This window comes from Amblyraja radiata, chromosome 13, assembly GCF_010909765.2.
Source record: "Amblyraja radiata isolate CabotCenter1 chromosome 13, sAmbRad1.1.pri, whole genome shotgun sequence".
In the NCBI taxonomy this organism is placed as follows: Eukaryota; Metazoa; Chordata; class Chondrichthyes; order Rajiformes; family Rajidae; genus Amblyraja; species Amblyraja radiata.
In genome coordinates this window covers 20,566,065-20,589,661 of record NC_045968.1, presented here as the reverse complement: position 1 = coordinate 20,589,661, position 23,597 = coordinate 20,566,065, and the positions used below count along the sequence as shown (strand labels likewise).

Sequence of the window (23,597 nt, the reverse complement as noted above, 5' to 3'; positions counted from 1 at the left end):
TAAGCAGATAAGAGTTGGTTGGCACAGGCATTGTGGGCTGAAGGGCCTGTTCCTCTGCTCTACTGTTTGAAATCTATCATGAACAGTATTCCCAAAAAATAATCAGATACACATGCTCAGCAAAGTTACTGCTTCACTGAGTTGGGATCCAGCCAATTCGGCATAATATTACACCCACTATCAGTGGAGATTAGAAATGGGAATATATATATTTGAACTATATATATATATATATATATACTAGACCAAGTGCAGACCCGTTGGGTCTGTTTCCCCAACGGCGTTTGCGGGGGGGGGGGGGGCGGCAGCATCACACTCACATTAACCACCCCCCAAACACACAGGTGGGGGGAGGGGGGTGAGAAGAGGGGAGGGAGGGGGGAGGAGGAGGAGGAAACGGGATAGATTTGGGAGAGAAAGGAGAGTGGGGTAGGGGGTGAGAGAGGGGGATGGGGAGAGAGAGGGAGGGGAGGAGGGAGGGAGGGGGAGAGGGGTGGGGGAGAGAGGGATGGGAGAGGGAGAGGGGTGAGGAGAGGGAGAGGGGGAGGAGAGAAGGGGAGAGAAGTGGAAGAGTGGGGAGGGAGGGAGGGAGGGGTAGAGGGGTAGCGAGAGTGGTGGAAGAGGGACGGGGAGTGGTGGAAGAGGGACAGAGGGGTAGGGGAAGGGGTGGGGGAGAGAGGGGAAGGGAGGGGAAGAGAGAGGGTTGGGGGAGGGAGAGGGGTGGGGTAAGGGGAGAGACGTGGAAGAGTGGGGAGGGAGGGGTAGGGGGAGTGGTTGAAGAGGGACAGAGGGGTAGGGGAAGGGGGCGGGGGGAGAGAGTGAAGGGGGTGGGGTAGAGAGGGAAGGGGGGTGGGGGAGAGAGGGATGGGTGGGAGAGGGAAACATAGAAACATAGAAATTAAGTGCAGGAGTAGGCCATTCGGCCCTTCGAGCCTGCACCGCCATTCAATATATTCATGGCTGATCATCCAACTCAGTATCCTGTACCTGCCTTCTCTCCATACCCCCTGATCCCTTTAGCCACAAGGGCCACATCTAACTCCCTCTTAAATATAGCCAATGAACTGGCCTCAACTACCTTCTGTGGCAGAGAATTCCAGAGATTCACCACTCTCTGTGTGAAAAATGTTTTTCTCATCACTGTCCTAAAGGATTTCCCCCTTATCTTTAAACTGTGACCCCTTGTTCTGGATTTCCCCAACATCTGGAACAATCTTCCTTGCATCTAGCCTGTCCAACCCCTTAAGAATTTTGTAAGTTTCTATAAGATCCGCCCTCAATCTTCTAAATTCTAGAGTGTACAAGCCGAGTCTATCCAGTCTTTCTTCATATGAAAGTCCTGACATCCCAGGAATCAGTCTGGTGAACCTTCTCTGTACTCCCTCTATGGCAACAATGTCTTTGAGCATTGGGCATTGTGACATCACACGATGGAACGTTCACCATGGGCTGGGGCTCCTGCAAAGGCATATGTAAATGAATCCATTCCGATTGGACATATGTGAACATCGGGCATTGTGACATCACATGATGGAACGTTCACCAGGGGCTGGGGCTGCTTCTATGGGTGAGAAGCCAGTTTTTTTTTTGAAATATTGGGGGGGGGGGGGGGGGAGAAGGATTTGATTAAAAATGTGTACATAAACACGACGAAATGTAATCAGGAGCAGATACTTTGAAAGAAAAGTGAAATCTCTACCGAAATGGAAAAGATCTCGGCGATTCTGCGTCTGGTTTCGGCTTAGCAAGGAATCAAAGGAAGAAAGGCGGCCGGCAGCCGGACGCCGGACGCCGGCAGGCACACAGTTTTATATAATAATAGATATATATATATATAGTTCAAATGAAAGGTAGGTATGAATCAGATTTTTTTAGTTTAAAGATATATCGTGGAAACAAGCCCTCCAGCCCACTGAGTCCGCGCTGACCAGCAATCCCCGTACACTAGCACTATCCTATGCACTAGGGACAATATCCAATCTTTACCAAAGCCAATTGACCTACAAACCTGTACATCTTTAGAATGTGCGAGGAAACCAGAGCACCCGGGAAAAACCCAGGCAGGTCACGGGGAGAACGCACAAACTCCATATAGACAGCAGCCGTAGTCAGGATTGAACCCAGGTCTCTGATGCTGTCAGGCAGCAACTCTACTGCTGCGCCACCCTGATGAGGGTAGATTTCTTGTTTAACGTACACACAACTAATTCCAACACTCAAATGAGATGAAAGAATATTTAGATAAAGTGGGAATCGATCCTTCCACTTCAACGAGATTCAGAGTTGCTGCCTTTAATGAAAAAGGGAAGGGTCTCTTTTGTGAGATGACGAGCATGAAAATGAAACATTGGGAAAGTTGCTCCATCCAGAATCCTGGATTTTTCATGTAGCTACATTAGTTTACAAGCTGGTATTAAAGTATCTGTCATCCATTCATGCCCGAGTTTAATTATTAAAATTATGTAAACTTTAACACTTAATACGATATTTTTATGAACAAAATTCCCAATGGTATTACATAGGATTATCATGCTAGTCACAAGTGCCCTAAAGCACTTCTATGAATGATGTCATTTAGACAACAATGTCATTAGTGGAAACTGCACTGTAAAGGGGCCAATTTCAATATCACGAATTAGTCGGAATTGTGGTTGATTGGATTAATTTGCAAATGGCCAGAATTGGTCCAATCTGAACAATTGTAAGTGTGTTGTTTCTGTGATGAATGATTTCTGTGCACAGGAACAAGAATGTAAATTGATACCTCCATTATCACTGTGGTAATCCTGGCATTGGATGGACGAGCAGCTGGGACCTGTGATGGAAGCTAATCAAAGTTTAAAGAACAGCCTTTACAAAATGCCTGGTAGCCACAATACACTGGCAGCAGGGCATAGAGTGCAAGCAGCAAGTTGGTTTCCCATATCACTGAAATCGTTCTCAGCAATCAATCTCATTGATTAAGATTTCCTGGCTTTCCCCATTGGAAGCCGAGGGGAATAATTGAAGTGAGTCTGTTTATCTGAAGGCATTGATTGTGTGCCTGGGTACCAGGACCTTGCTCCAAATGGTAACATGTGTTTGAATTTTAGAAGCTGTGAAGGTCATAATGCTGTCCAAGCCCAATGCCGAGTATGGATATTTGGGGATCACTGGACAGCAATTAGAAGCAAGAATCCTGACTTATTTTCTCCTCCTGAACTCCTAAACTGTAGCACACACATAACCACTGCTGAACTGAGACTTGGAATTCTCCAGAAATTTAATTTATGAACTCTCCGTTGTATACTATCATCTAAAGATATACAGTCTTGGATAAACCAGGGATTATTTTCTATGGCAGGTTGTTGTAATGGCTTTGGATTTAATTTTACTTTTTAGTATTTGCCTGATTTTTTTAAAGATCAATTCGTCATTTCCTAGTTTTTGTATATTCCTAACTATTTCTTAGTATGCGGGTACAAAGTTGGGATAATTTTAGAATGCACAGCCAAGTTAATTCAGATTGGTTTTAGTTTGACAGCGAGCCACTTTCAATCAGCGTCTGCGGTTCCTTCCTACACATTGCGTCTGCGGTTCATTCCTACACATTTTGTCTGCAGTTCCTTCCTGCATACTCAACCCCTTGCTGTTCAGTTAGAAACAGAATTATTGACATACACAGTGTTAGCAGCACACTTGGTCTGCCATGCTTGGCAAAGGCTCCTATCCCACTCACCGATAACAGGTGTTAATTCATTTCAATGCCCACTAATCTGCAATGTAACACAAATCCATTAATAAGTCATAGCATTGTGATGCCGTGCTTGTAATTGAATGGCGTATTATGTATATTCACACATGATAAAAGACACTGATAGCCCACCATAAATTTGACTAACTCTTCGGAAAAAAACCCCATCACGTAGATGGTACAGCTCCACACCTGCAGTGACAACGTTCAAAATCTCTCCATAATAATATGTAATTTATAGAGATGTCATGGCTTCCTTTGGAGGCTGATTAGTACCTTCCACATCTGGCACCTGTCCAGAAGTATCTAATTATCTTTTTTAACTGCACTTCTTGCTCTACTCTGGATTCTGTGCATCTCCTCCGATGCTAATGAAGTAGGCCATTAAGATTACTCAGGTGTCCTTTTAAATCCAGCAAAGTTATGGGCAGTTTTGATTCTTTTGAACTGTGCTGATCAATAGGATCGTCTTATAACTTTGATTGACCGCTACAGCAAATCAATTGTAGCAATAGGATATGAAGCAGGTTTCTGTTTCCATTAGTTACATGTGTTAGTCAACTATCTTTGAAAACATGAATGAATGTCATGCTAGCCAAATCAATTGAATAGTTAATTTGTGCTATTCATCTTGAAGATTAAATATGCCTTATTAGCACTGTTGCACTTTCTAAAATACAAAGTACGTTAGTTGAAAAGAGGTAATGGAGATTTATCTCTCATTGCCTGTGATTTGTCACTCTAAGTTTTAGAGTCAAACTCATTTGCAAACCACAGATTGAGTTCAAAGTGAAACATAACTGCACATGACACTAATTATTCATGGGTGAGGAAAGACTTGCATATTTCTTCTACAAACCAAAGTGGAAAATTACCCTTTAAATTTCCAATTTGAAATAGCTGTGTGATCAGCAATCTTCTATAAAAACAGCTTCAACTAAATACTTTTAAGTAAGGAGGGATGATTGCAAGTTCAGACGGACAATAATTGTATTCAAAGTTGCTTTGATGTCAGACTGGGATGTGAACAGTGATAAAGAATGTGGAGGCAAAGATACCTTTTCTGCTTTATCAGTAAGCTGGGGGAGGGTATAAACGCTTGAAATGTGATTTATGTGGGGAGGAGGTTACATCATCTGTCCCTGATTAGAATTATATCAACAAATGGGAAGAAGAATAATTGAATACATGGGATAGAACTTAATCTATAATGAAGGGAGTCACAAAGTGCCGGAGTAACTCAGCGGGGCAGGCAGCGTCTCTGGAGAGAAGCAATGGGTGACGTTTCTGGTCGAGACCCTTCTTCAGACTGATGCCAGGGGATTATGCGGGACAGAGATAGAATGTAGTCGGAGACAGTAAGACTGGTGGGAGAACTGGTAAGGGGGACGGGATGGAGAGAGAGGGAAAGCAAGGGCTATTTGATGTTAGAGAAGTCAATGTTTATACCACTGGGGTGTAAGCTACCCAAGCAAAATATGAGGTGCTGTTCCTCCAATTTGCGCTTGGCTTCACTCTGGCAATGGAGGATGCCAAGGACAGAAAGGTCAGAATGGGAATGGGAGGGGGAGTTAAAGTGCTGAGCAACCGGGGGAACAGATGATTTTAATCTATATTGTCTGGTTGTTAACCTTAGCTTGTTGGAGCAACAAGATGGAGTGCTATGAGGAAGACATCCAAAGGCTTGTAAAATGCCTGACATTGCTTTGATTTGAAACAATATATTCTCTAAAAGACATAGCATCCTCTCTATATAATAATGACCCCTGTGTTACACGGGTAAGCTATAATGTAAACAGCCAAGCTGAAGATGCACTTGATTATATTTGTTTTTAAATCAAGATTTTGTTCATGGCTTGCTTTGGGGAGAGAGCAGGGAAGTAATCTTCCCACAGCAGATTATCTAGCTTCCTTCATGTTGCTTTATTAATGAGCCTTAACTCTGCACGTCTAGTGTACCTTCCTCTGATGCTTCTGAAACGGCTCAGCTTCACAATTCTCCAGTGGGATGGTTGAATAACATGAAGGACAGTGTGTCAGCCTAGTGATCTGCCCCTTTTTTTTTTTTACATGTAACAAGCTTAAATTGCCTTAAAGATTGTGAACCAAATGCTGTTAAATACTACCATATACTAGTTCCTCATTGCATCATCATATTATCTCCGTTTCCAATGCTGTTTTCACAAGTTTTATTAAGGCGGGGCAGTGGTAGAGTTGCTGCTTTATAGCGCCAGAGACCCTGACTATGGTGCTGTCTCAATTTTGCACGTTCTCCCTGTGACCGCCTTGGTTTTCTCCAGGTGTTCCAGTTTCCTCCTACACTACAAAGCAGGTTTGTAGGTTAATTGACTTAGGTAAGTTGTAAAATTGTCCTTGGTGTAGGTTGGTGTATGGGGTGATCGTTAGTCAGCGCAGACTAAGAAGGCTGAAGGGCCTGTTTTTTGCGCCGTATCTCAAAAGTTTAAAGTCTAAGGCATCCTTGCCATTTGCTGCAAACCCCTAATTACTCTGAGGTGTTGGAGCTGGGCCTGCTTCTTGAACATTGCAGTGGTTAGTCTGCCTACAGGTATAGTCTCGTGCTTTTATATCGTTTAGAATTATGGATATATTGTGCTACTAGTTACATAGTGCAGTGGTCAAACAGCCACAAATAAATATTCATAAAGTCTGAAGAAGGATCCCGACTCAAAACGTCATCCAGAGATGCTGCCAGACCCGCTCTGTTACTCCAGCACTTAGTGTCCTTTTGCGTAAACCAGCGTCTGCAGTTCCTTGTTTCTACACGAGAGATTCACCCTTGATATCTGCCTTGTGTGAGGTACAATTCAATGATAACCTAGAGGCCTTGCTCTTCCCATCTGAGGAAAGGTCTAAGCCTTTGATCCACGTTGAAATACCCTACTTGTCCATGCAGAAGGATGGAAGTACGTATTCACAAGAAGAAGATTTATTTTAATTTATTATCGGTTCTTTGGTATTTGGATGCCTTTGCCCCAAGGCTGACATTTATTGCTCGTTCTCAATGCCTTTGATAAAAGGCTGTCGAGACTTTTCTTGAACTGCTGCAGTTCTCCTGGTTGGGGCACTCTACCATATCTGGTGCTTTTCTCATTTTGAATCATAACTAGATAAGAAATTTGATTTTAAAAAAAGCTTGTTTCTAATAGTTATCCACTTTTAACCATTATGATTTATGTTTGAAATACAGCTGTCTTATAGCATCCGTATTTACTGTACCACTAAGAAATGGAACAGAACTAATGTTGATAGAAAAATGTAATTTTACTTGTTTATTTCCCCTGAGGTCATGTAGGTGGCTTATGCAAACAGGCAAATGAATGGACGTTATGATATTAAACAACATCAGTGCCCAAGGATGAAATGGAAATAACAGAAAGAAAATTACAATGGAGAACACTGGGAAAATTGGAATTAATTCATTGCATAATTATAATTTTTATTATGGCATTTACCTCCAGGAAGAAAATAAATTATTGTGGCAAAAATGCTAAATTTACTGAGATTCTTGAATTGTCTTTAATAACCGGAATATTGTTTTTAAAACTGAGTTAGGTCACCTCAATCAGGCTGGGGTTTGCCTATACCCCCAGAGTGGTGATGGATGAGTGTTATAAAGACAGAAGTAAACATAAGTGTGGCACTGCTGGTAGACCACCATAGATCCTGAATTAATCCTGACCTCCAGTGCTGTCTGTTGGTCTGGATGGAGTTTGCACGTTCTCACTGTGACGGTGTATGTTTTCTCCAGGTGCTTCGGTTTCCTCCCAGGTTTCGGACATCCAGGTTTGTGGTTTAAGTGGCTTCTAAATTGCCCCTGGTGTGTAGTAAATGGCTACGAACGTGGGATAACACAGAACAATGCTTTACTTTCTATTGACGGTTTAGAAAAAGAGACCGCTGTTGGTCTGGATGGTATTTCGCTAGGTAGGATTCGCAAAATGAACATCAACGTGTCGACTAGAATGTATTCTTCCTGAGTTTGATGTGGCAAAATTCCAGCTCATGTCAAGATCAGGCTCACGGCAGTCCACCGGTCTTCCAAACACTTGTTTATAATAGACGATAGACACAAGGTGCTGGAATAACTCAGCGGGACAGGCAGCAACTCTGGAGAGAAGGAATGGGTGACATTTTGTGTCGAGAACCTTCTTCCCCGAGTTACTCCAACTTGTTTACATCATACAGACTGTACCATAAATTGGGTGTTCAAGGAGTGGTCATAAACAGGAGCTGGAGATGACCCCTTGTGTACCTAGTGGTACAGATGGAGGGGATCATGACAGAAGCCTCCTCGTGGCGATCCCAGGAAATGACAACACGATACACTCTGTGACGTATCGGGCGACCAATTCTGTTGGATGATGACAGAAGCGTGCAACGAGCTACACGTCGTCTGACACACGAGCAAACGAGTGCAGACAGAGGAGGATAGGACAGACAAATACTTGGCTGCAGAAATTGTATAGCTGATAGGGTTTTAGATGTCTGTGGTGCTGGGACAAGTTCTGGGGGAGATTACAAAACCAATGGAGATGCAACCCACTGCACAAGCCATGCGTCCTAGCAGGGAGATTCATAATGCTGCTAAACCATTTTGGTAGGGGAAATGGGTACTGGGAAGTGGCAGTGGAAAGGAGGAGATAAATTGTATTAAAACAGATAGGGCCAGACTGAATATGGACAATAAGTGTAAGATAGTTTGCAGTGCATGGATTGAACATGGTTGGTGAGCTGGAGGTGCAACATGATTGTGATGTTATAGCAATAATGAAGGTTAGCTAAGAGTAAATGGTTCACAACGGAGTTCCATATACCTCTGGATACAAAGTTGGTGAGGATCAGTGTTGATTAAGGAGAAAAATCGCAATGTTACAGCACGGGCTGTATTGACCTAGTCATGGACAGATATATTTGGTTTGAACTGAGAAACAACAGGGATTCCAGAACGCAATGGGGACTTTTTTTGAAAAGGATATTGGGGACATAACAGAGATATACTAAAGCTGTGGAGTGATGATACAATAGGACTTTAACTATTGCAATATTCTAGTACTAACTGTGGGACGAGTAAAGGGATTTCTAAAACATCTTTAAGAGAACTTTCTTGGTAGCATATTTCTAGCTCAACAAAGGAGGAAGAGACACTGCAGGGAATGAGATGAGTCAAGTGGAGCACAAAACAATGGGGGAACATTTAGCTATCATAGTGTCATTAGAGTAGCTGTGGGGATGAATACATACTCCACTCCAACATAAATAATGGTCTATTAGAGAAGGGCCAATTTTAATGGGATGAAATGCTGGAGTAACTCAGCAGATCAGACAGCATCTCTAGAGAAAATGAATTGGTGACGTTTCGCGTCGAGACCCTTCTTCAGACTGAGAGTCGGGAAAGGGCAAGAAGAGATATGTAAATGATATAGAGAGATACAGAACAAATGAATGAAAGATATGCAAAGATATGATCAAAGAAACAGGCTTTTAGCTGTGGGCTAGGTGAAAATGAGTTACAGACAATGAGACTCAACAAGACGACTTTGAAACTAGTGGAGGGACGGAGAGAGTGGGGATGCAAGCGTTACTTGAAGTTAGAGAAAGTGGAGTTGGAGTTAGCCCAGGACAGAAAGGTCAGTGTGGGAATGGGAAGGGGAATTAAAGTATTTGGCAACCGGGAGGTGAGGTAGGCCCGGGCGGATTGAGCAAAGGTATTCAGCAAAACAATCACCCTGGATCTGGATGTAGTACGCTGAAAAGCTCTAGGTAGATCATCACTCAGCACTTGGTGATACGTTTGGTAATGTATGGGATGAGAATAGATCTGGCCACGGTAAAAAGGAATTGAACAATGGAAAGTTTTTAAAATGAAGATTCTTCAGATTTCTGCTTAATCAATCCTTACAGAGTAAAAATACCATATGTTGAGCCAGTCTAGTATATCTTCACTGCATCTAAGGCAAGTAATTACATTAATTCTGTTTCACCATCAACAACTTTGTCAATAAACTGCACCAAAAATAGTTGCTATCACCAAGTTTACAAGAGTTAACTGTTGGATTCAATTTACATGCAGAATGATAAAGAAAATAACATCTCAAGAATCAAACTTAAATACTGAAGAAACACCCACTAATCCATGCATGTCAGAGATCAAATATTGGAGAGTTTCAGACACATAACTTTAAACTAAAGAAAGATCCTGACCCTGAAACATCACCTGTCCATGTTTTCCAGGGATGCTGTCTGTCCCGCTGAGTTAATCCAGTGCTGGAACTTCTAACAGTGAACCAAACCAATGTGTGGTGAGATGAGATTCTAAAAGCCTTTTTCTAAATTACAGTTAGTAGCGTGCAAGCAAGTAAAAACCAATCTGGTTTTGAAAGAATATTCTCCAGGAAAACACCGCAAGTGGCTCTCAGATTGCGTGCTATCACAGAGTTTGTGCTGTTGAGGCTGGGTGCTCCAGCAGACAACGCTGGAAGAATCAGGATGAAAATAAACACATTTCTATACAATGTATCTGAATACTGGGAAGCTTTTGGAACTTTCCATCGTGATTTTAATTGTGTAGGAATCCATAATGACTCAGTCTGACCCTCAGAAAGAATGGGCCTGTATGGCACTTCTTACAGATATCATTTGTAAGCATCTTCGTTACTTTCCCCACAGAGTTTTGTCACTAGAGAATGTGAGAAAATTGATCTTTATTCCTCCTTGTTGACATTGAGAACCAGAACTTAACGATTTGGCCGCTATAAGTTGAAAAGTCATTCACTCCAGACTTATTAACTCTTATAAACCTTGCTCAAGTTTATCTTCTCTTCTTTGTTTTCCCCCCTCCTTTTCCAATTCACATAACAGTTGTCATAATCTGTCAACCCCAATATCCTTCTATTTTGTGTTTATAAAGTACCCCCAAAGACTTTGTCCAAGTGCTACCTGCAGCCGATGCTATGATGAGCTCCTTCCACTCCTTCCAGGGAGAAGCTCTATCAGGGTGGTTTTATATATCAAGTCTACTACTAGTGCAGCTCCAATCCTACAAATCATCTCCTGCTACAATACCTGGCCATAGCATGCGAGCATAGATTAAGAGACACGAGTAATATTTTGAACTGTTAAATTCACATTTCAAAAAACAAACTTGGACAAGAGGAATAAAGAATAAATTGAACAGGAAATTATCATTTTTTTTTTCTTTACCTTCCACTAACAACAAAGCAAGTAACAAGGAATATCAGGAGGACTATCCCGCCAGCCACAGAGACAGCCATGATGGTGGGTTGGTTTGGATCATCAATAGCAAGCATGTCTAAAAACAGAGGAGAAAACAAAGCTATAAGTTTATGCAACACGTTTGCTGAAATAAGAGCATTATATGCATGACAAAAAAAAACAACCAGGTTAAAATCTGTCCACTTTGTAAGATGTGAGGGAATGTAGAACTATACTGCTGTGATTAAGTCAGTGATGAGCATCATACAACGAGTATAAAGTGCAAAAGAAAATTGAATTGTTCCTTGACTTTAGAGATATAGTGTGGAAACAGGCCCTTCTACCCACAAGGTCCGCACTGACCAGCGATCACCCTATACACTAGCACTATTCCACACATGAGGGACAATTTAGAATTTTACCAAAGCCAATCAACATACAAATCCGTACGACTTTGGTGTGAGGATGGAAACCGGAGAAAACCCATAGGGTCACAGGGCGAATGTAAAAATCTGTACAGACAGCGCACGTGATTGAACCTGGGTCACTGGGGCTGTAAGGCAGCAACTCTACCGCAGCACCACTGTGCTGCCCTTGATCTGCAAATGCTGCAATAGTACCAGGAATGTTCCAAACAGTGCTGGATGTTGCTCTGTCCCACCATTCATTCATTTATTCATTCCCTTATTCATAGCAGTGGTATCTTAAAGCCTGTTGGTATCTAGCCAAAGTGTCTGGGGATGATTTCCAAATACTGCCGTTGTGATGAGTTATGACAGCCCGCTCTGATGACTTTTACATGTGTGATGCTTCCAAGAACAACCCGGGTAGCAAGTTGCTGACCACCTCCAAGAGGCCTCTGTAATTCATATATATCACGTACAAAAACACTTTCTCCTTCCCAAAAACATTTTAAATGTTGCTCTCTTGGATCCAAATCAAATCTTTTTGTTTCATTTTCCATTGCTACAACCAAACCTAGTAGAATTTTAGGTTGATTCAATGAATTCTCCACAGATTTATAGTCCTAATAATGAGCACATGTGCCTGTACGTATTATGCACTCTTTCCATGTCATGGATTAAATTGTGTGATTGGCAGCCTTTGATTAATTCTCTAGCAATTAAATGTAGCATTGCTTGGACAGAACTGGTCAGTGAAAGGTATAAAAAAATGAGCCCGCATTTATTGAAAACTTGAATACATGCAATCCTCATTCTTTTTATGGCTACGATGTCTCAGTTATTGTTATAAAAAGAACACCACCTCCAGGTGTAATGTTTCTCTCGTTGCCTGAACAAGTAATGCTTCACATAAACTGAGAATATAAAGGCAATAGTTCGCTCTAGTGACTCATTATCCCTTTACCAATGGCAGGTCCACATACTGTCCGAAGCAAACATCCCAACATGGCTTCTGCTATCATTAACCAGACTCTCAGAGAGTCCACTCAGTGATGCTGAGTTTGATACTATCCCTCCTTTTATTAGAAATATATATATATATCTTTTTGCTGCATATACTTGTAGGGCTTTTTTTTTAAAAAGAGCACTTTTCTTGGTGACAAGTTTAAGGTTGAAGGCCTGCAATGTAATTCAATCCACTGAAGTCCCCAAACTCAAGGTGGGTGGGGCGTGTGAGTGTATGTTGACCACCTAAACTGCAATGGTTCAAGTTGGCAGCTCACTATCACCTTCTTGAGGGCAACTAGGGATAAGTCATAAATCATGGCTTTAAGTATTATCCATATCCTAAATTCCACATAAGAAGGCTATGCCTGTACTTTGATGCGAGGCTAACTTAAAATCTTTTTTAAAGTCTAGTTTATTATTATTGTCATGTTGACCGAGGTACAGTGCACACTTTTTTGTTGCGTGCTATCCAGTCAGTTAAAAGACTGTACATGATTACCATCAAGTTGTGTACAGGTACAGGATAAAGGGTATATCTATCCAATTAGTTAAACATTCACTGACTCATTGTTGGCAAGGGGCAATTGTCACCTTACTATGGCCCTACTTGGACTTTAAATTGGGATGGGATCCAGCCCCAAAACAAACGCTGAGTTATCCATTCTCTGCTGCTTTGTGAGCAGATCCACGATCGTATGGTCAGAACTCCCACAAGATGTGACGGAGGCTTCTAAAAATGGGCCACAGTTTAGACATTTAGACCTCATCTTTAGCTGTCCGACAAAGACCAATGACTTTGAGCCAGCACTGCCATTCAATGTGATCATGGCTGATCATCCCCAATCAGTACCCGTTCCTTGCTTCTCCCCTATAACCCCTGACTCCACTATCTTTAAGAACCCTATCTAGTTCTCTCTTGAAAGTATCTAGAGAACCGGCCTCTACCGCCCTCTGAGGCTCACAGACTTCACAGAATTCCACAGACTCACCATTCTCTGTGTGAAAAAGTGTTTCCTCGTCTCCGTTGCAAATGGCTTACTCCTTATTCTTAAACTGTGGCCCCGGGTTCTGGACTCCCCAACATCGGGAACATGTTTCCTGCCTCTAGCGTGTCCAAACCGTTAATAATCTGATATGTTTAAATAAGATCCCATCTCATCCTTCTAAACTCCAGAGAATACAAGCCCAGCCGCTCCATTCTCTCAGCATATGACAGTCCTGCCTGCTTAATGTTTTTTTTTCTAGGGAGCCTTCTGAAAAGCACCACCACTTTTGGGCCAACATAGCAATGTAGACTTAGACTCATTCAAATGCTACATAGTCCTAGGAGATCCCGCTCAGTGGAGTTTCTTCCAAGCAAATTGTCCTCTTACCTTCTTGACTGGTCTCCAGCTCAATTTCACCACCGTAAGTCCCACGTCCCCCGCTGGTGTGCGCTCTGACCCGGAACACGTACGTTGTCCCTGGTTTCAGCCCATCTACTGTCATACTGTTGGACTTTGTTTTTAAAACGGTGTAATTCTGGTCCCTTTGGTTCTGTTGAGATAAATGCATAAAATAATAATCGATTGTTTCTCGAAGACACTAAGAAGGACCCACCTCAGATGGCAGAGGGCGAGATTCTCGGCACATGTAATGGGTGCAATTTAAAACCATTGACTTGAACTATATCAGGAAAAGAAAGTTGGCTGCTTCTGCAAACTTACATTCATCTAATGCCATTCTACAGATTTGTCAACATCAATAAAAATAGGTTCCCTCCTTCATTGTAAACACCACCTGTTGTATAAAGCTTTCTATTAACTAAATATGCAGGGCAATTTGTACCCCATTCTTGTTTAGTTGTGGATTGTCAAGGGCCTGTCTCACTTGGGCGTTGTTTGTGTGTCATTTACGTGTCACGACGCACGCTGCGCGCATGGCATGCATTACGCGCGCATGGTGCGTGGTGACGTAGGCAGTGACGCGCGGTCACGCGCAGCGCCCCAGAATTTTGGGATTCACAAAATCTTTGCACGCCACCAGCGTGATGCGCAAATGACATCCAAGTTGGACAGGCCCTTTAGCCAACATATTTGTGTGCCATTGTCCAGAACATACTGGATGTGGGGTAAACAAAACAGTGTCGTCAGACACTGGAAATCTCGCATGTAAAAGGTTGCAGTGTATAGGACATATCATTGTGTACAGATTTTAGTCAACACTAAGTGAAAGTCTTGCACGTTTCCACAGTCAACGATCTGAAAATGTGGTAACATATAAGGTCATAATGAACAGGATTAGCCATTCAGCCCATCAAGTCTATGCCGCCATTCAATCATGACTGAACTATCTCTCCCTCCTAACCCTGTTCTCCCTATAACCCCTGTACTAATCAAGAACCTATCTATCTCTGCCTTAAAAATATCCACTGACTTGGCCTCGACAGCCTTCTGTGGTAAAGAATTCCACAGATTCACCACCTGACTAAATACATTTCTTCTCATCTCCTTCCTAAATGAATGTCCTTTAATTCCGAGGCTATGACCTCTAGTTCTAGACTCTCCCCCTATCAATTTACAAAGAAAACCAGTCCATGTTGAGGTAATTTTAAGCCACCTAACTACACTTTCTTTCAATGAAAGCAAGCTGTATAAGGATTTTTTTGAGGGGTCACTAGCAATCTGTTAGCGTCCATCTGTAGATGTAGATGGAGTTCATCGATTATTCTGTAGATGTAGATGGAGTTCATCAATTATTCTGACAATTTCTCTTGCATTTTACTTTGATTGACGATACGTTGCAATAAGTCTATTTCTTGCTAGAATTGCTGTGTTTATGCTGCAAGGACCCTTTTGTTAGGCCACCATTAATTGGTTACCAGGGGATGCCTAGCTTCCTTCACTGCCTTCCCATTGCAAAGCATTTTACTTGGTTGGTGCTGCATTGCACCACAACCCATTCATGGAGTTGCACAGTAAAGGCCCTCTCCCACTTTCCCAAGTTACTCACAAACTCTCCTGTGTTTTCCCCTTGATTTGAACTCGGAGAATTACGGTAATAGCCATTCATAGGTACTCGGGGCAATTTTTTTTACTCCTGGACATTTTTCAACATTTTGAAAAAACTTGTCGACTTACTTGATGCCCCGAGTTCCTACGGCTGGCATTACGAGCCGCTATGAAACATCTACAGACTCCTACGGGCTCCTAAGAGCTCGCTACCGACACTACCCAACATTCCCCAAGTTCGAACCCAAAATTTCACCTATCCTTTTCACCAGAGATGCTGCCTGACCCACTGAGTTACTCCAGCATGTTGTGTCTATCTTTGGCATCTGCAGTTCCTTGTTTCTACCTAATCAACTACCTGACTTTGGGACATTGGATGAAACCAAAGCCCTCTAGGAGAAACACATACGGCCACAGACAAAAGGTGCAAACAGAAATGGAGACTGGATTGATCAAAGTCACTGGCTGCACAACTATGCCTCTAAAGTTCTAAACTAAATGCTAAATGAAATGATCAATGCACATTTCCATACATACCTTTTCATAGTAGATAATCTCGTATTCCACAATGACACCATTGGCACGGTCTGGTTCTTGCCAAGCAAGAGTGATGCTATCCTTGCTTTTCCTCTCCTTCACAATCACGTTTACTTGAACATAGATGAAAATAAAACATTAGTAGAGCGAGACTCATTCACAATAACAACTTTAGGACACTACAGGGTTGTAACAGCCCACTACACGGGATTCCATGTTATCTAGCATGAAAGGATATTATTCTACTTCACATGAATCTCTATGCTTCATACTTGCTGAACCAATGCCCTGGACTTGGATTCACCTCCCAAACAGACGAAGCATATATATAATTCATGTTACTTTATCTCGTTACTTTGATGCCTGTAGACTTTTACATGTCAGATAATTATATCATGGATCCTTAGCGCAGCAGTCTTAAAAGTGTTATATTAATGTGCACGTTCACAAGTTCTAGGAGCAGAATTAGGCCATTCAGCCCATCAAGTCTATTCCGTCATTCAATCATGGCTGATCTATCTCTCCCTGCCTTCACCTCAGAATCCCTGACACCCTTACTAATCAAGAAGCTGTCGATCTCCACCTCAAAAATATCCATTGATTTGGCCTCCACAGCCGTCTGTGGCAATAAATTCCACAGATTCGCCACCTTCTGACTAAAGAAATTCCTTCTCATCTCCTTTCTAAAGGTCTATTCTTTTATTCTGAGGCTATGGCCTCTGCTCCTAGACTCTTGCACTAGTGGAAACATCCTCTCCACATCCATTTTTTAATTATTCGCTTTGGATTAATTTTCCCCAGTCTTTAAAATACCCAATTTCTGAGGATGTCGACAAAAAAGACCTTCATGTGATGACACATTCATATGATTGTTCAGATGTAATAGATTATATTAATGAACCATCAATACTGTGAAATGCTTAGGCTAAATTTTAACCAGTTATTTAATCCATTCCACCCCAACCATCCAATTACGTTTCATACTGTATACTTTACATAGCCTTTATTTTGTATTGTTTTTATTGGTGCATGTACTGAGCGATTCTAAAGCTGAAGCAACATATTGCAACTAATGGGTGCTCCTGCTGTTTGCAGTGAAGGATCACCAATCCTCCAAAGGAGAATAAAATCAAATTAGTGCAGGATTAATGTAATGCTTCTTGACAGTCAGCATGGATGGTGGGCTCAAGGGCCTGTTTCCATGCTGTGTAACGGAGTAATTTTAAAACATACTATTCCACATACTATTTGTAACAATTGTCATGAGATTGCATTGGCACCGTGCCCCTTCACCCTGGCTGTGGGTATCAATTCCAGATTACACAAAACAAATCGACAGGATACAAAGAACTGCAGTCTCTTGTGCTTCCAAACATTTTCTCAAATTATTTCTCAAGCAGAGTGAAATTGAAGACTTAAAGCTGGACATTTGTGCACACGTTAAAAAAAAAAGTTGAGTAGGCTGCGACTCAATTCCTTGGAGCGCAGGAAAATAAGGGGTGATCTTCTCCAGGTATATAAGAGCATGAGAGGAATAGATCGGGTAGATGCATAGAGTTTCTTGCCCAGAGTAGGTGAATCGAGGACCAAAAGACATAGGTTTAAGGTGAAGGGGAAAAGATTCAATAGGAATCTGAGCGCTAACTATTTCACACAAAGGGTGGTGGATGTATGGAACAAGCTGCCAGAGGAGGTAGTCGAGGCAGGGACTATCCCAACATTGGAGAAACAGTTAGACTGGTTCATGGACAGGACAGGTTTGGAGGGATATGGACCAAATGCTGGCAAGTGGGACGAGTGTAGCTGGGACATGTCAGCTGGTGCTGGTAAGTTGGGCGGAAGGGCCCATTTCCACACTGTATCATTCTCTGTGACTCTATGACAGAGCGTTGGAGTAACTCATGGGGTCAGGCAGCATCTGTGCAGAGGCACAGGCATTTGCCTCTATTGCAGCCTTCCTCTGAGTGCATACATTCTAGGACCACACACATGTACTTACTCACACACTCCTGGCAACATTCCAGGTGCCCATGTCTTTATCCCTGAAGGGTCCCTGTGGCCCCTTGCAAAAAGATGATCTACCCTTCAGCCATTTTTCTTCACCAGTTTGTTCCAAGCTGCCTGACCTTATGGGAGCATGCTCTCATCATTGCAGCATCAATTTACTCTGTTGCAGGAAGAGTGTTGCCTTCATCGCGGCATGTCCCTTTAATGGATGGTTACAATGATAATACCATGTACTTAAAATGATAACTTTCAACACGTCAATAGGGAATATAGTGCTAAAGCTGACTCTGGGTCTCAGCCAGGCATTACATAAGGATCATATATACACCAAATTGAGTAAAGATGGAACATTTCTAATGAATGGTTTAGTTTAGAGATACAGCACGGAAACAGGCCCATGCACATCAACACTATCCTACACACGCACTAGGGACAATTTACAATTTTACCACAGCCAATGAACCTGCAAACCTGTATGTCTTTGGAGTGTGGGAGGAAAACGAAGATCTCAGAGAAAACCCACGCAGGTCACAGGGAGCACGTATAAACACCGTACAGCCAAGCACCCATAGTCAGGAATAAACCCATGCATCTGGCACTGCAAGGCAGTAGCTCTACTGCTCTGCCACCGTGGTATCAAGAAGATTTTTAGCAGCAAACATAACTATAATGTGGCCATTTCCCCAGCCACAATTGGCATACGTCAGATGGGAAAACATTGAAGGAATAAATCGCAGTAGGGGCAGTAAGCCCTGGGTACCATTTTGCAGAATTCAACTGAGATAGAATACAAAATTGTCCCCTGTGATTGCCTAGAAGGAGCTAAAGGCAAAGAAATTCAGAGCTCCCATAAAAATCGCTGTTGATGCATCTGTTGACAATTAAAACCTTCTTAACAACTCCTCCAAGAAATAAATTCTTGATCTGACCTCAAGCTTGCTCTTTGAGGGGATTAAGGAATTCCCAGGAGCTCCACTCCTTCCTTTTGTGTCTGATGCTCAGTCTAATCGTGTAATTGTTGTGATGGAGATACAAAGAACTGAAGATGCTGCAATCTTGAGCAATAGACAAAGTGCTGGAGTAACTCAGGGGGTCGGGCAGCATCTGTGGAGGGAATGGATAAGCGATGTTTCAGGTTGATCTCTCGTTCAGGCCAATTGTAGCAAGCGGGAGAAAGCTGGTAAAAGAGAGGTGGGGGCGGGATAAAGCCAGGCAGGTGATAGGTGGATACAGGTGAATGGGGTTTGATTGGTAGATGGATGGTGTAAGTGACAAAGGGTAGAGGTGAAAAGGACATAAAATGGTGTCCGATACGGAGAGACGAGGAATAAAATGGAAAGATGGGAGGGATATAAGTGGAAGGGGACGAGGGGCATGTAGCAGAGGGGTGGGACAGTGGGGGGATGGATGTGCATCAGGATGGAGAAGACACCCTTCTCTCTCCTTTTCACCTCTACCCTTTATCACCCATGTCAGTCACACCCCCCTCATAACCGATCACTTGCCAGGCTTTGACCCCTCCCCCACCGTTCCTTTCCAGCTTTCTGCCTCCTACTCCAATCAGTGTGAAGGCGGGTCCCAACCTGAAATGTCACCAATCCATGTCCACCAGTGATGCTGCCTGACCCACTAAGTTATTCCAGCACTAGAACTATCCTACACACTAGAGACAATCTACAACCTTTACCAAAGCCAATTACTTACAGACCTGAACGTCTTTGGAGCGTGGGAGGAAACCGGAGCACCCAGGGAAAACCCACGCTATCATGGAGACAAAGTACAAACTCCATACAGACAGCATCTGTAGTCAGGAACGAACCCGGGTCTCTGGCGCTGTAAGGCAGCAATTCTACCGTTGCACCACCATGCTGCTGGCGCGCCACCATCTCTTCTACCTCAGCTGCTCACTATGCAGTGGGTGGCGAGGGCCAGCGGCGTACATGACGGCAATATTGTGCAGCGCACAGCAGTCCACCGGGTATCTCCGTGCTCCCCCAGTTATTGCAGGGCGTTGACATAGAACTCCAGAAACTACTTGTTTGTTCAGGAGGTCAATGATCTGCACATTGCCATCTTGAACAGTAATATGTCTTTTGTTGAATTTACCATAATTATGCAATAACTGTACCTAAGAGTTCAGAGTTTGGGATGGCACAGTTGTAGAGTTGCTGCCATAAGGGCCTGTTCCACTTGGGCGTCATTTGCGCATAATTTACGCGGTATCATTTGCGCATCACGATGCACGACACGCGCATTACGCGCGCATGGTTCGTGGTGACGTTGGCAGTGACGCGCGGTGCCCCAGAATTTTGCCACGTACAAAATCGTCATGCACCATCTGCCGCCCATGTGGGACAGGCCCTTTACAGTGCCAGAGACCCAGGTTTGATCCTGTCTATGGGTGCTAACTCTACGATGTTTGTATGTTCTCCCTGTGACCACATGGGTTTTCTCCGGGGGGGGGGGCTCCTGTTTCCTCTCACATTCCAAAGACGTACAGATTTGTAGGTTAATTAGCTTCTGTAAAATTGTCCATAGTGCTTAGGATAGTGCTCGTGTATAGGGTGATCACTGGTCGGCACGGACATGGGGGGCGAAAGGGGCTGTTTCCAAACTGTATCTCTAAAGTTAAATCAGTCATGACCACAACAGATAGCCATTTTCACAAAGTCCCCTTGTTGCTTTGTGGCAATAGTTCAAATGCAGATGGACAGAGAACTGCTGCAGAATTAAGACATCTCAACTGCAGCCAAAATGGCAGACATTAGCTTGAATTATATGTTGCCTCCTGTCACATAGCAATTGTATGCTGAGACCACATTTAGAGCATGATAAGGCCACCAAGCTGGGCTGGCAAAGAGATGTGTGTCCACTAAATTGCAAGTCATCAACTGAGCTGCTGTAGAGATGGAAGACAGTTTCATGCTTTGTGGCATCCATATCACCGGCAATTCTACCTGGTCCCTTCACACAGATGCAATGGTCAACAAACCGCATAAGGATTCTCTTGAACTCTACAGATGTCTGCAATAGAAAGTATTCTGACTGGATGCATCTCATCCTGGTGTAACAACTACTTTGCTCTTGACCGCCTGAACCTGCAGGAAGAGGTAAACACAGTTCAGTCCATCACAGGCTTGTCACTTCCTTCCATCCAATCCATCTTCAATGGGTGTTGCATCAGGAAGATTGGAAATATTGTCTTGGATGGCCATTCCCTTTCCTGTCTTTTACATTCTGGAGAAGATGTAGCAGCTTGAAAACAAGGAGATCCGGAACAGTTTCATCCCGACTGTTATCGGACTCCTGAACTAATCACACGTTTCACACCCTGTTCCTGGAAGCGCTGCTACATACTCTTACTCTTAACTCTACCTCATTCGATTATTCCATTATTGTACTTAAATATTTTTCAGCTTTACTTGATTGAAAGATACAGTATGGAAAAAGGCACGTCAGTTCACCGAGTACATGCTGGCCATCGATCACTTGCTTTTGCACAATAATCTTGCACCCTGCTGCTGTTTAGCACTCATCCTTGTATTTACTGTTGTAAAATATCATGACTGCATGAATATTATTTATGCTCCGAGCTTCATATGTACAAGGAATTTCATTGCACCCTGGTGTATATGACAATAAACCAATCTAATCTAACACAAGCCGTGTGTTCTCCATGCCTGCACCTCATTGCCAATGGAGAATGGAATAGGTTTAACATTTTTGAATAAAAGATCTATGAACTGCCTCATATAAATGCAGAGAGCAAAACTACAAGTTGCAAATAACTTCAACTCCAATCTGAAACCATTCAGAGAATTGGATGGGGTGGTACAGTGGCACAGCGGTAGAGTTGCTGGCTTACAGCACCAGAGACCCGGGTTTGATCCTGACTGTACAGAGTTTGTACAGTCTCCCTGTGACCACCTGGGTTTTCTCCCACACTCTAAAGACATGCAGGTTTTGGTATAAAAAAGTTGTAAATTGTCCCTTGTGTGTAGGATAGTGCTAGTGTACGGGGTGATCCCTGGTTGGCGTGGACTCAGTGGGCCGAAGCGCCTGTTTCTGTGCTGTACCTCCAAAAAATCAGAATGATGTGCAAGAGGCCATTGGGTCCCACTGAATATCTGCTTGTAGAGCAATCCAGTCAGTCTTTTCCCACATTTTCTCGGGAGCCTTGTAAGTTATTTCCACATGTGACAGTCTACTTTCTTTGGAAATCCATGATTTTTTTCCAATACTTATAGACAATGACCGCTACATCATAATACCTTCTGCTTTGAAAAAAATCCTTGCAGTACCCTCTCTCTGCACCCTCTCTCGCCCCATATATTCTGGTCCATGTGTGGCCCTGAGTTCTTGAATCATCTGCTCATGGGAACATTACCATATCTAAATCTGACATGACCTGTTATACGTCCAGCAAATCTTCATAAAGAAGCAAAATGTCCTTCAGTTTAGCCTAAGAGCTGAACTCCCCATTTCTAGAATCATACTAGAATAACTTTTGCACCCTCTTAGGGAGCTACGCGTGTCCAGATACAGTACATGAAAGATCATTGTCACGGCCACCCTGGCAATGAGATACCTGTCCAAAGCAGCAGTGGAAAGTTTTCAGTGAGGGTGTCCTATTTAAATGCTCACATTGATCCTTATTGAAGTTCAGAGAGTTTGATATTGATCTATGAATTCTTGCTGACTGCATAATAGATGATCATTCATTAAAAAAAGTGCTGAACATCCTTTGTGCTATTCATCGAAGAGCATTCACAACACCAAAACCTGGCGCTAAACCTAATATAGTGTTCACTGTGTTACTAGCACAGTAATTGGAGGCTTGAGAAAAGGGTGGAGGGGTAAATTCCTCATCGAGTAATTTAGTTTAGTTTAGACATACCATGTGGAAATAGGTCATTTTAGCTCACCGAGTCCGCACCGACCAGCGATCCCCGCACATTAACACGATCCTACACACACTAGAGACAATTTACATTTACAACAACAAGCCAATTAATTAACCTACAAACCTATACGTTATTAGAGTGTGGGAGGAGACCAAAGATCTTGGAGAAAACCCATGTGGTCAAGGGGAAAACGTACAAACTTCGTACAGACAGCACCCGTAGTCAGGGTCTACACTAGTCGCTTTAATCGCTGTAAGACAGCAACTCTACTGCTGCGCCGCCGTGCCATTTCTCCTGCCTTCTGCTCCGGCAGGCTTGAATCTCTATCTTTGTTTTGGCATTCCTCAATACAGGTGCACAACCTTTTATCCGGAGTTCCGGAAACCAAAAAGCTCCGAAAACCGGACATTTTTTCCAGGATGTCGTCTGCACACCAAAGCTCGCGTTTGGCACCAAACTTGACCCGAAACGACCCACGGTCAACCCAGGTCTGTACTACTGTAGCGGCTGCCTCCTCCCCGGAGACCAGGAAGACACTTAAACATCTGTAAATCATTGCTTAAATGTTAGTCAGTTAGTTTGGAGGGCTTTTATGTGAAGGGGGAAACTTTAATTCTTAGTCCCCTACCTGGTCGGAGAGGCGGGGAGCGAGCAATGCCTTACCGGGTCGCCGTGCAGTAAGCTCCGGAGCGCTGTGGCCGCCGACTCCCAACATCGCGGAGCTGGGGCTGCGGGCGTCCGGCCGCGGGCGGCGCCGGTTGTAGCTCCGAGCCCGGCAACT

General features: G+C 43.2%; 1 protein-coding gene across 2 annotated transcripts in view; it reads right to left on the bottom strand.

Moving 5' to 3' along the window:
* LOC116979698 (ephrin type-A receptor 3-like) overlaps nucleotides 1–23,597 on the bottom strand; it is a 269,657-nt gene that overhangs the window by 81,520 nt on the left and 164,540 nt on the right. For both annotated transcript variants that reach the window (XM_033031401.1, XM_033031402.1), the window contains exons 6-8: nucleotides 15,906–16,018; nucleotides 13,752–13,914; nucleotides 10,955–11,063 (exon numbers count right to left, since the gene is read on the bottom strand). In XM_033031401.1, the coding sequence (XP_032887292.1) occupies nucleotides 10,955–11,063; nucleotides 13,752–13,914; nucleotides 15,906–16,018 (385 nt within the window). The remainder of the gene's footprint in view (nucleotides 1–10,954; nucleotides 11,064–13,751; nucleotides 13,915–15,905; nucleotides 16,019–23,597) is intronic.